Source organism: Acanthochromis polyacanthus, chromosome 3 (genome assembly GCF_021347895.1).
Source record: "Acanthochromis polyacanthus isolate Apoly-LR-REF ecotype Palm Island chromosome 3, KAUST_Apoly_ChrSc, whole genome shotgun sequence".
Lineage (NCBI taxonomy): Eukaryota > Metazoa > Chordata > Actinopteri > Pomacentridae > Acanthochromis > Acanthochromis polyacanthus.
The window spans coordinates 18208399-18221619 of NC_067115.1; the positions used below are offsets into that span (position 1 = coordinate 18208399).

At 38.5% G+C, this 13221-nt stretch overlaps 1 protein-coding gene across 1 annotated transcript; it reads left to right on the forward strand.

The window, feature by feature from the left end:
- On the forward strand, window positions 1–9699 carry LOC110969623 (von Willebrand factor A domain-containing protein 7-like). Its single transcript, XM_051945373.1, has 18 exons — window positions 1–150; window positions 612–1003; window positions 1365–1566; window positions 2882–2967; window positions 3073–3166; window positions 3571–3699; window positions 3797–3983; window positions 4562–4731; window positions 4889–5001; window positions 5269–5385; window positions 5528–5731; window positions 5811–5946; window positions 6079–6231; window positions 6369–6461; window positions 7223–7332; window positions 7536–7700; window positions 7961–8284; window positions 8592–9699. The coding sequence occupies exons 2-18, from the start codon at window positions 797–799 to the stop codon at window positions 9018–9020; spliced, it is 2919 nt and encodes a 972-aa protein (XP_051801333.1). The 5' UTR covers window positions 1–150; window positions 612–796; the 3' UTR covers window positions 9021–9699.
- Window positions 9700–13221: the final 3522 nt, after the last annotated feature.

Sequence of the window (13221 nt, forward strand, 5' to 3'; positions counted from 1 at the left end):
CACACGCCCCTGCAGTTCTCCGATAACGCAGAAAACACGTCTGCACACAATATAATCTACCAGAGCGCAAATCTCCAAGTTTAACATAGGAACACTGAAGAGGTGCCAACTGCTGAGTAAGACTGGGCTAGCAAAGAGCAGAAGACTCAGGTAAGAGCAAAAGTGTCAAATTAAGCTTCTGTAACTATAGTTATGTTTGTAGGATCTGTAACTCTTTCATTTTAATGTTTTATGCCACAACTTTTAAAAAATATTAGCATTTTTGTCTTTCCATTTCATGTGAATTTCTTCTATATTAAATCAGTAAACAATGCCTTTCAGATTAGGTTAACAGTGATTGACAATATTCTAAGTAGCAGATGAGATACTGTAAAGTAATTTTCGTGATAATTATGTTAAAATTATAGAAGCAGAGATCTTGGTGCTTGACAATACTTCCTTTCTCTATACTAATCCTAAAACTTCACAAGCATAATCTTGATTTTAATGTAATTTCACAGTATCATGGAGGACTAATGCTTTGTGCTGATCCTGCAAGATTGTAAAATTCTCACATGATTTCCCAACTTCCCACTTTCTTGCCTCATTTTGTTTTTCTCTTTCTTCTTCAGGTGTTTTCACTAACGAGCTGTTGCTCTGTTACACCTGGTCTGCTGCCAGGAATCTCTCCACGCTCCACCGCACTGTTTTCTGTTTTTGACAGCCCACTGCCGTCTCTGTTGTAACAATACCAATACAGAAGGCAGTATACATCAAGAGTTCTTCTTTCAACTTTATCCACCTGTCCACCTCCATCATGACTGCCAGACGGACAGTCGTGCTCCTTATGGTGGTGGTGCTGCTCCTCTGTCTGCCTGGTCCCCTACAGAGCTTCCAACCACTCTTCACGTTTGATGGAAGCTCCACCACTCACCGTCACATCACACAAATGGCAGCACTCAGAAAGACGGCTGAGGTCTGCCGAGATATTGCTGCCTCTGAGGGACGGGACTTCAGCCTGACTGTGAGTTGGAAAGCCGCTTTGAAAAAGATAGAATGGAGGAGCATCGATGCATTCAAGTACTTAGATAATAGATTTTCTTTTCATAATGGGATCCAGTCCAATCATGTTTTAATTCGCAAATCAACAAGCTGAATCCTGACAAATCTAAATCACTATGTCATGTTATAGATTACTTCCCAAAAAGTACCCGGAAAAGTTTTTTTTTTTTTTTTTTTGACGGAGATAAGACACCCGCACTAATTTTAAGGACTTCTAAATCTTGGAATCAGACAATCTGCAAAGGGAATGATATTAGGCGTAAGATCTTTATGTTTTAGTTTTTAAACATACAATCAGTTATTTGTGATTACTTTCTCTCCAGATTGATGACAGCTTGTCAGCAGATAAGGTGCAAAGGGCTTGTTCCTCCACAGCTACGTCTGTCCTCTCCACTGTCACGTTCCAAATTTCCATTGCCACTATGTACTTCAGCAATGCAATCGTGGATGTGGTTTATGCACTGAGTGAGGATCACCATTTCGATGATGAGAAATTTGAGGGAGGACGGGATATCATTACAGCAGGTACACAGCAAATGTTGACAAGACAACTATGAAATAATTACCAAACATTCATGTTTATACGTATCTAAATGTGCACCCGAATCAGGCAAATGTTTCAAAAATCATAAGAAACCCTTTAGAGAGTGCAGAATGCACAAAGATGTTAAACGGAAATTTCTGATTTTGTAACACACTTCCTTAATTTAAAGGTGGAAAAATTAAGTGTCCGAGTCATGATAAGTTGCAAATTTGACATCAAATGAACCAGCAAACCTCCACAAATGCAGTTTAGCCAACTAGCTTGGCCAAGTGGTTAAAAAAAAATGCTGTAAAGTAACAGTTTAAACTTCAGGACTTCAACACATGGGAAGTCTCTGTGGTGATTTCTATCCTGAGCTTGGTGTTAGGTGTAGTGAAGGTAGTAAATCAGACCACATTTCTGTGGATGAATCAGTCAGTCCCTCACTGCTGTTCATTTTTTTTAAATTAAAATCTTCTTTTAAGACAGGACTTATGACAGGTAAACATGCTGTACAAGACTTCAGAATACAGTAAGGCTAGTGGTCACAAGCTCAGACAGCATGGAGGCAGAGAAATAGTTGAAGTGTTTATTCTAAAGTCAGCAGAAAGAGCAGAAAATCTGGTCTAACCGCTAGTTACTGAGTGCTTATAGCTGAAAGTTTAGGCTGGTTGCTTGGAGCCTGAGACTGAGTCTGGCCTAAGTGTTGGGATGGCAAACTGAGAGCCAGACGTTGTGCTTAGGACTGGAATGGGCCTTGGGCTGCTCACCCTTGCCTGAGGCTTGAAGTTGTATATGGGAACCCGGGGCTGACGCCAAACATAGAGGGATCCACAAAGCTGTGATCAGGAAAACAAACCAGGCAAGAGGACTAGGAAGTGGAGCTGAATCGCCGATGGAAGTGCAGGGAAACAGGAGTTAATCAAAGCATAATAGGTAACAGAATGGCAAATAACAAGTAATAGTTAAAGCATGATTGACAGCATGAACAGAGTCTTTGTTCTGGCAGAGTGGAGATGGATCGCTGAGCATCTGAAGCAGGTTTGATGATCCTGATAAACTGTAGCTGGTGAAGCTGCCCCAGGCTGTAACTCACTCATCTTAACTTCTGCAATAAAACACACAAGGCAAGAAAAACTGCAGGCAAATGAGGACTGGAGGCAGAAACTGAGGGCATCACATGATTAAAGAAGACATAATAGGATAGTTATTGTAGCATCGAGAACAAGTTTTAATTAAAGCTGAGAGCGTGAGCATATTTTTACATCTGGTCTAGTTCAGCTTCCCCCTAACTCTATCATGTGTTCTGATGATGAGGTGTGTCCGCTGTGAAGAAAAGTGTGAAGCTGGAGAACTTTGTCGCTGGAAGGTGGACTCTAGGACGAGTGTGTCACACCCTACAGGTAAGATAAGTCACCTGTTTCTAGAAGAAACTTGGTTGAAACATAATTAACCCCAAAAAAGCTATTGTGATGTTGCAAATGCATTTTAATATTTTGTATATTCAGGATTTCTACAGTCACAGTAACTGGGTGGAGCTGGGGAACAATGCTCCATACAGTGTTCTCATCAAACCAGACCAAGCTCTTGATAACCTGGCAGGTAGGACACTCGTTTCAGTGTGTTCAACAACAAGGCCTTTCACAAGATAGTTGCATAGTTGGACATATGGATTGTATACGCTCTAGTGAAAAACCACAGTCGACACATTGTCATTTTAGCTGCGACCTGTTTGTCAAGAAATTCTTTACATTCCCACTCAAACAAAACATTCCACATGAAAATAAGTACTGTTGCACAATATATTTTCTGATTTAGTCAACACATAGGCCTACAGTTTACTGCGGTGTGTGAGATTTAACGATTTAAAAATCTTCAGTGGTCACAGTTTATGGAGTAATGGAAATTAACACTTTAGACTCTGATTTAATTTAAATACAGATGAATTGCAGACTTGTGTTTTGTGATTGCTTTTATTTCTGTCTTCTTTGACAAATTCGCTGCAGGACCAAATATTTCAACTTGCAGAAACTGCACAGGAGCTAACTGTACAGACAACATCCTGCCCGACGTGCTGCAGCAGGGTCTTCTCACTTCAGGCTATTTCAATCTCTTCTCCTCAGCAAAACCTGATGGTAACTTTAAGGAATTATGTGCATTAGTGTTGTTTTCTGCCATTTATACTGTGTGGATTTATCTAGATTACATAATAATAATTATCTGTGATCCAAGGTAAATGCAGCCACGGGGGGACATTTGACCGGACGAGCAAGCGGGATCCTATAGGGGGCATCAATAAAGATACCGTTGGTTCAAGTCACGGCTCGCTTCACCACAAAGCAGCTGATGTGGCTGTAAATGCCACTATGGAGCTGCTGGAGGACATCAGAGTAGCTGTTGGAGACAAGAATTTTCTGCGGTATGGGCCAGCTTTACCTGAGCCAGTTTACAGTGCCTATCGAAATTAAGATTCAAGAGTTTCTATTTGTCACATGCTCATACATTAAGTGCAGTGAAATGCAAAGTGACTGTTCTCAAGGCTATGCAATAATAAGGCATCGAAAAAGAGTACAAGTCTTTGAAAAGCAATAGAAAACAAAGTCACATTTCAGACAACTACTTACCCCCTTGGAGTTGTTCTCTGTGTATTGCTTTTCGTGTTAAAACATGACCAGTTTAATTTGGCTTTTTTTTTTTTTACAATTTACAAAAATATTCTTCTATGTCAGAAGGAAGACAGATTTTTACAAAGTAATGTCAATTAACTATAAATATAAAATGCAGAATAGTCACAACAATTAAACTAACTCACCTCACTTACCAAAAAAGCTAAAACATATTCCAGACTGATTCTGAGTGACAGTATGAGCTTGAATAGTAGTCATTGATCACTGCCAGATAAATTATTCATGCTTCTTCAGGATAATCCAGATGAGAAAGGCTCACTATAATTATGAAAAGGCAAATGAATATTTCTTTTCTCTCTTGTTCCTGCAGGTTGATGGGCCTCTCCCAGTCAACTGTGCTGTGTTTTGTCATTGACACCACAGGCAGCATGAGTGACGACATTGCTGAAGCAAAGAGGGTTTCCTTTGAGATCATTGACAGCAAGAGGGGAACTGAACAGGAACCCGCCGCTTACATATTGGTACCTTTTAATGACCCAGGTAGGAAATTCACAGATGTGGAATTTGTAGTTTATTGCAAAATAGTAAAGACCTTATGCTGGACTTCATGTTGTCTCTGACACCATTTGGCGATTGAGTTCAAGCTTTCACATCAAAAATGAATAATAATATGTTTGAATATGTTTGCTATATCCAGGTTTTGGGCCTCTGCTTATGACAACCGATGCAGATGTCTTCAAAGACAGCATCAACAAGCTGTCTGCAAGTGGAGGAGGAGACGTACCAGAGCTGTGTTTGTCTGGCCTGCAGGTGTGTAACAATACAGTGAATTCTTTTCCATTATTGGGCCACTTTTATAATATTCAGTTTGGACAGGAACCATTTGTAAAGCAAAAACACTAAAGCTGTCATATTGTCAGGACACAATACTACTTAAAGAGATCAAATTGAATTACAATTGTCCTCACTACTAAATAATATACAGAAATGTTCCTTCCTAATCACAAGAAAGTTTACCCGTTGTGTTTTTGAGTGATAATTCCAAACATTTTATTCTGTCTTGTATGTAATTAATAGCTTGCCTTGACAGCGGCTCCATCCGCCTCTGAGATCTTTGTCTTCACCGATGCTCCAGCTAAAGATGCATATCTGAAAAACACCATCACAGCCCTTATAGAGAGCACCAAGTCTGTGGTAAGAGTTGAGCTTTCACCATCCTTGCTCCTAAAATTTCAGAACCCGCGGGGAAGAAACTATCACACAAACAATTGATTATTTGTACAACGTGTCTAAGACTAATTTAACCTTTACACACTTGTATTCTTTATGCGTTAAGGTTACTTTCATGCTGACAGACGTCCTGGCCAGTCGACGGCGCCGCAGAAGTGCTTGGGGTTTGGTTCCACGTGCAATGAGTCAGTCAGATGCCCAGCTGTACCGTGACCTAGCTCGAGCTTCTGGAGGTCAGACCATTGAGGTCACCAAGACGGACCTCTCTGCAGTCACAAGCGTGATAGAAGATTCATCCTCCAGCGCCATGGTAATACGCTGAACAAGAAAACCATATCTGCCTGAAGATGACACTGTAAATGTGAAGATTGTGTTCCTTCTTTTTTTAGGTGACAGTTTTTCAGATTGTGAAAAATCCTGGAACGCCTGATAATTTTCATTTTACCCTTGATGACTCCTTAAGGAACATAACCGTCTACATCACAGGCGCCTCGTCGCTCACCTTCAATCTCACCGGCTCCACAGGTGTCGTTTTCACTAGTGTTTCTTATTTTAAGGCCAGTTTTGATTGTTCCATGAAGCCTTTTACTCCCTTGAAAATACATTTTAGATTTTTCTGTACTGGTGGACAACAGTGACCGTCTCCTCCTCCTCCAGGTGAATCTCAGAATTCCAGTCAGTCCTCTGGTCCTTTGGCTAGCTTCACCACAGCAGGAAATTTACGACGTTTGAGCATCAACACTAGCAATCAAACAGGATTATGGCAAATCAGCATTAACTCTAATAACCCATACTCTGTAAAGGTCACAGGTCAGTAATATTATAAAGTTTACCATCAGACATTGATCATGCATTTGTCTTCAAAGATTTGACTTTGCAGGCCTGTGTCTGCTGTTGAACTTGAATACTATAGCATTTCTGATCTATTTCCTTTATGTGTACATCAGGTCAAAGTTCAGTGAACATTGTTTATAACCTTGTGGAAGCGCATGAGGGAGCCCACGGTGACTTCAGTCTAAAGGAGGGACGTCCTCTTTCAGGTCAGACCAATTTTATAGTTACTGTCTTCTCCATATTTATGGCTTGTGCAGGTATCATATGGTACACCTTTCATATGAAAGGTACATTTCAGTACCTATACCACAAGACTCTGTAGTACGTCAGAACAAGGTTTAGTGCGCCCCAATATATATTATGTCAAATGCAGTATGCCAAAAATACCAGGAAGTCCTTCTACTCCTTGATGGACTTTCTGGTTTACAAGGCAACATACTTTTCTGGCCAGTCTGACCCACAAACCTCTGTAGTTATGCCACATATGTCATGCTGTTTTATTTGAGCGTAAACAAGCTTGAGCTGCTGTGAGCACACAGACAGTTGACAACTCATTTCACACTACAAACTGTAAAGTGAAGTTTCAGGCACAACATCATGAGGAAAGAGTATGCACCATTACATACATATTGTATGAAACAGTGTGTACGTTGTATGGGCAGGTGTGGTATGGATTTAAAATACAAGTTTTGAAATTTGGATTGCAGTATTTATCTTTTTGTACATTTTCCTGAACAACATTTAAAAGAAACAGGATCTGCTTTTACAAATCTTTATTGTCCCAGAAAATGTTATAGTGCCCGTTATCATGATATAATCAATACAGTCCATACTGAACTATTGTGTCTAGTCCTAGGCCTACCAGTCTTTATTATCTGCACAGATTGTGTTCAGGTCTAAGAGTAGTGCCTCGACACACCCAGGTATACTCATCTATGTTACCTTTCTCTCTTGCTACAACTTTCAGGGGGTAATGCCAGCATCTTGGTCTCAGTGACAGGAAGTGACACTATAAATGTCACAGAGGTCTCTCTTTTTGACAGCTCAGTGCCAACTGAGGTCAATGGATCAATACAGGCAAGTCATGTGCTGTAAACTTCAAGGACCACACCACAGCAACTATTGCATGTTATATATTTTACATTATTGTTTACTGTTTTATACATATAAACAAAATCAGTCCTGGCACTAGTTTGATCATATAGTCAAATTCTTATTTTTTTACTTTCTGTTACTCTCCATTTCAAGACAACGTTCTTTCTCATTCTTGACCTACACAGTCGGTTGGAAGCGGGAATTACCTGGTGACATTTAGTGGAGTCCCTGCAGGTGATTTTGTGCTTATCCTCAAAGGAGAGGACATCAACTCCACCTCCAGGTCCACATCAAGCACCTTCCAGAGACAAGCCTCCACACAGATCAAGACCACCAGCATCTCTGTTACTGTAAGAACAGGCACAGCGTTTCTCAGTGATGCATTCTTTGCTTCAGTATTTATAAAATAAACATTTTGAACATCGGATTAAATGTTAAATGACCAATTATATCTTCATATACTTAAATGAGTGGTACCAGTATAATCATATGTAAATCTTCCTTCATTTGACTTTCAAAATCATATCAACAGATACTTTTATGTGCAGTGCAAAAATATCATGTCAATCGTCAACTTATTTTCTCTTCTCCTTTCCCTCCACTTGTCCAGACCCAAGTCAACAACACCAATATTGAGCCAGGCTCCACTGTCTCCATTCCCTTTATAGTCGCCACAACTACCAATGGAGTTGTAAATGACTCTGCAACTGGGACGTTCACTGTGCAGGCTAACAACGACCGCAGTTACGCTTCAACTTCACCTAGCACAGTGACTATTGAAGCAGGCAGTGGTGGTAAAGCAAACGGCACCATTACCTTAACAGTTCCAGCCAGCGCTGCATCAGGAACAGATGTGACTCTTACCATTGAGGCACAAAATGCTGCTGCTACTGACATCAATTATGCTGTACTCAGGTTTTCTGTGACTGCCAAGGTAAGAGGAAAGAATTGGTCGTCTGGTGTAAATTTGTATGCAACATTTTTCGACATTATTGTTAAATCTGCTTTAATAAACAATCGCCCAATAAGTAAAGTCATTATTTTTAATTTATTTACTTTGAAATTAAAGCCAGATTGACAATTTTTTCTTTTAGAATTTGATTTGAAGTCTTTGGTGTTTTTTTTTTTGTTTGTTTGCTTCTTATTATATGAGTCATAATGTGCCACAATTTCCCATAATACATAACTAAAGTAAATGAATTGGTTTTACTTTAATCATTTCTATCTCTTTGTGTCTCCAGGTAACAGATGTCACTCGCCCAGTGTGCCAGATAGTCAGTACATCAGAAAACTGTTCCTCTTCATCACTCTGTGGATCCTCCCAGTGGGAATTCATCGCAAATTTCACTGATGGCATCAATGGAACTGGTATTGACGGCATCACCGTCCGTCAAGGGAACGGTACTCTCAATACCAGCACAGTGGCTGGAGCTGGAGGTGAGAACATCACAGTGGTTACCTACAACGCCTCCTGCTGTTCACCGAATGTGGAGCTGACTGCTGTGGATAGAGAAGGAAACGTGGGGACATGTGTCGGACAGGCAAGAGAATCTACCACTGCAGTTCCTTTGACTACAGCTGCAGTTAACACAACATCCACCGGAGGGCACGCTTTGGGCATATCACACTTTGTCTGGGTCACTGTTGTGGTTTCTGCCTTTTGGAAGTAAATAAAGGGACATTACACAGTAAATATGAAACTATAATCATGTCACTTATTTGAGATTTGTTGTTTTTCTTCAGCTGTTTATTTCTAATTACTGCTGCAGGAAGATGGTGGTGGCTGTTTTCTGTCATTTTACTGACTCCTCTTTATGTTTACAGAAATGTATATCTTTTTCGTATAATGTTTGGTTTAAATGCATAAAATGTCGCTTTAAACAATTTATATATTTACATTTCAGCTGGTGTGTAAATGTGCAGCACATTATAGCTGAGTGGTGAAGCTAATGTGCCTGAAGCTGCAATGGATTTTGAACCTCTTTCTTACAAATAATATTTTTCTACAGGCAATTTAGGAATTGCAGCAGGTAGTTACACCTCTTGAAATGTGCATCTTGGTGGCTGACTTGAGAAACACTGTTGCATTAGGAGGATATTTTATTTTAAGTGAAGTAGCTTGTAATGTCCTTACTTGGATTCTGTTTGTTTTATGGTTCCCTGAAGAATCCTAGTATTGACATGCTTGTTACAGGGGGAGGGGCTTTTCATTTTGGAATATGCCCAGGGTATTATAGGGAATATTTTGTGTTTTAATTATGTTTTAAAAAAAAAAATTCTGGTGTACAAAGGCTGCTTTCTCTGAGTCTTCCCTATAAAAATCTATTTTACTTGTGATGGGATTCTAAATAGATGTGCAATGTTCTACTGAAAGGTGGAACCGTTACAGCTTTTAAGTGTTGTATAAATAATATACATTTTTGGGGGTGGGTAAGTGTGTTTGATTGTTGCTCATATAGTCATAAATATTAAAGGTTTCATAGTTTGACTTCCTCTGTAAGAAGTATTAAGTTGCATATCAAATGACAAACCATGTTATGATTAATAGTGTTCATTGATTCAGTTTACTGTATTTTAAGATTTTACAATTCAGAAAACAAAACACAAATACATTTATGTATTTGTGAAAATGCAAAAAATGAAGGAATTTTTAAAAATGGATATTCCACTGTCTTTTCTTGCACCTGAATCACATGAAACCAGATCCAAATCAAGGGCCATCGAGCTTAAATAGGTCAAAACTGGAATAGATTGTCATACAAAAGCTAAAAACTCTTTAAAAACACTTTTTTTTTGCATGTAAAATGATTATTTTCTCTGTTAAATTATTTTGATGTATTGACTGGTCATGTTTATGATTATCTGGCTCTACAAGTCTAATATGTGATAACAATAAAGGTTTGAGACCAATCTGGTTTCAATTCACCACTTCACCCTCAGGCACTGCCGTTCCCTGTGTCTCCAAAATGCGCGTAAGCAAGCATCAAAGTTGGTGCACCGGTGCGCACATTCTCACGCCAAGTTTGTTTTTAGAAATCACAACTTACACAGAGTACGCCACTTTCTACGCAAAGGTTGTGATTTACGCCACTTTCTACGCAAAGGTTGTGATTTACGCCACTTTCTAGCCCTGTTTTGTGCATACGCAAGCTTTATAAATGAGGCCCCTGGTCAGGAGCAGGTTTTTCCCAGTAAACCTCAAGTTTCTTTCTGTCTCCGCCCTCTTTTAGCCACACACGCTATTTGATGTCCTCATTCATTCGTTCAGTCAGTTGGCTCAATAAAATAAAATAAAAACCGAGTAGCATCGTATGTCTGTTAGGAAACATCATAGTATAGCCTTTGGTATGAAAAAACCCCATCAACTCCAAGATTTGAAATACTTTCATTAACTGCAAATGAATATCTCCTCCAAAGGTCTCACTAATAATCATTTTCAGCCTTAAAAACCCACAAAACACCCCTCAATACTTGACCACTCTTAGTACAGTCCGGTTCCCCCTCTATAATTCTGCTTGGAATGTTCCACTTCCTGTTTGTCAAAGCGGACTTCGACCTGGACAGGTTTTGTTGGAGCTCATGCAACAAACATTTTGGGTAACTGCACTTTAAAATGGATGGATGACCCTGAATTAGAGTCTATTTTAATAAGACTGAGTTCAGATGTGTAGCTCTGTCATTAAATAGTAAATAATTTCTCAGAATTTACAGAGAAAAGTCTGAAATGTTTGCTAGGTTAGCGTCCCACATGTTCTTTGACTCAACTAAAGCTAACTCTCTCAAACTTCTGGATCTCTTGAGTTGCTTGCTGTTAAAATATCTTGCTATAGGTGCTGAAGCTCATAAAGTCTGAGATATTTGTTCAAAATAAGCTCATTCGCCCGACTGGAGCCCCTCCCGCGGTTTCCACGAGCGGGAATTGTCTAGTTGTATTTTCTGTTTAATTCCTATTTAAAGTTTTATCTTTAAGATTACATTTTCTAATTAAATTAAACATTTAATTTTATTTTTTTTAAAGGTTTAATAATCTAATTAAATGTTTTGTATTTTTTATAAATGTTTAATCTTCATGTTTAATTGTATTTTTTAAATCTTTATCTAAAATATTTCATCTTTGATGTTTCATATTTTTGTTTAATTTTGTAATTAAATATTTTGTCTGTTTAATATAATTGTTTTTAATGTTTAATTTTCCTTTTAAAAGTTTTATTGTATTGAATGTTTTTTCCTTTGATTTAATTTAGGTTGGTTTAAAGGAATATTCCTCCTTAAATCTTTGAACATTGACCTAAAAGGTTGGTTTCAGGAAGTATTCCACCTGCAAGGTCCTCACACATCCACCTTAAAGGAACATTCCACCAAAAATCCTTGGACATGCACCTCAAATGTTGGTTTAACTGAGTATTCCATCCAAAATCCTCAGAGACCTGAGGAGCTGGTTAAAAGGAATATTCCACCTAAAACATTAATCTGTCTGTGATGAGTTTCCTGGTTCAAAATGTTGTTTTATAATTCCTCTATGCTTGAGACAGCTGTGCCGAGAGATAATCTGTTTTTGGTTTCTCTCTGTGACCATATGCTACCACACGTTGTGACTTAAGAATGAACTGAGTAACTATTTATGGTCAAATGTCAAGTACACTGTGACCTCACATCCTTTTGCAGTTGTTGTTGTTGTTTTCTTCTTTCTCCAAATTTGAACAGATTTTGGTGGCCAACTGTCAAGTCCTCTGTGACCTTACAAAATGTCTTTTCTAACCATAACTGAAGAAATTTGACACAAATCCTGACAAAATTTCACACCAATGTCTAGTAGGTCAACTTCACTTCGACAACACAATGTTTTGGAGAAACGCCTAAATGTAGAACTACACTTCATTACTTACTAGTCATTGTTCAACACCACAACTCAAGATACTAATGTTGGGTGATTAAATTCCTTTAAAGTCTTCATTACATGAACAAATGTGGATCTAAACTGCAATTTCACTGTTTGCCATACATCCAGAAGGTGTTTTCTTGAGTTAAAAATGTGAAGATAGGATGCTGGGCAGTTATATCAGTAGGATATCATGCCATTTCCCAGTGACTTGTCTTTGGTGCAGTCTTACTGAACATCACTTACATAACAGACAATTCCCCGTGCATATAATCTACAAAAAATGTTGATGGTGTTCTTATAAATGCCACAAATGTGTCCTGTGTTTGTTTGACTGACATGACTGGTTAAGGAAATGACAGGCTGTTTACTGTTCTGGGTAATAAAAATTTAGAATACAAAGAAGGAACACCCAGAAAAACAACACACAAGAGGAAAGTACCTCTTGTGTTTCCTTGACCAGAATTGCAGTGAAACCTTCCCTTTTTATGTTTAGGTTATGTAAGTATTATCAATGAAATGCACATAAATATTCAACATGTAGGAAATGGATCATGAGTGCTATTATTTGTTTTTATCTATTATTATTTATTGCAATGTAGCAGTATTGTATGTGTGTATAACATCATGCTGAGGTGGAGTTCATTTGAATTAATTTGTTAATTACAGAAGTTCATCTTAAATTTTGTTTATACAATGCAAGACAACAGGCAGACAAGTGTTTGGTTTTGAAAATATGTTTTACTTCTTAAAGACTTCAGTTTATATTGTTGGTTATATTTGATGTAAAGATTACACAGCAGGCAGCTTGGTTTATATTTTTTTGGTTTCTTCGAGTGCTTCTGTGTCCAGAGACACTAAGTTTTGGAGTTTTCTGTATGTCTGTGTGACCCATTCTCATGAATCAAGGATGAACTGACTTGAAGAAAGAAGGAGTACCAAGAAAAATAACGCTCAGCAGGAAAGTACCTGAAATGTTTTCCAAAAGGAAT

Coding starts and splice junctions, on each gene's coding strand:
- LOC110969623 (XM_051945373.1), top strand. CDS start 797: ATGACTGCCAGACGGACAGTCGTGCTCCTTATGGTGGTGGTGCTGCTC. Junction 6,462..7,222: donor GGAGGGACGTCCTCTTTCAG/GTCAGACCAATT, acceptor TACAACTTTCAG/GGGGTAATGCCAGCATCTTG. Junction 7,333..7,535: donor AGGTCAATGGATCAATACAG/GCAAGTCATGTG, acceptor TGACCTACACAG/TCGGTTGGAAGCGGGAATTA.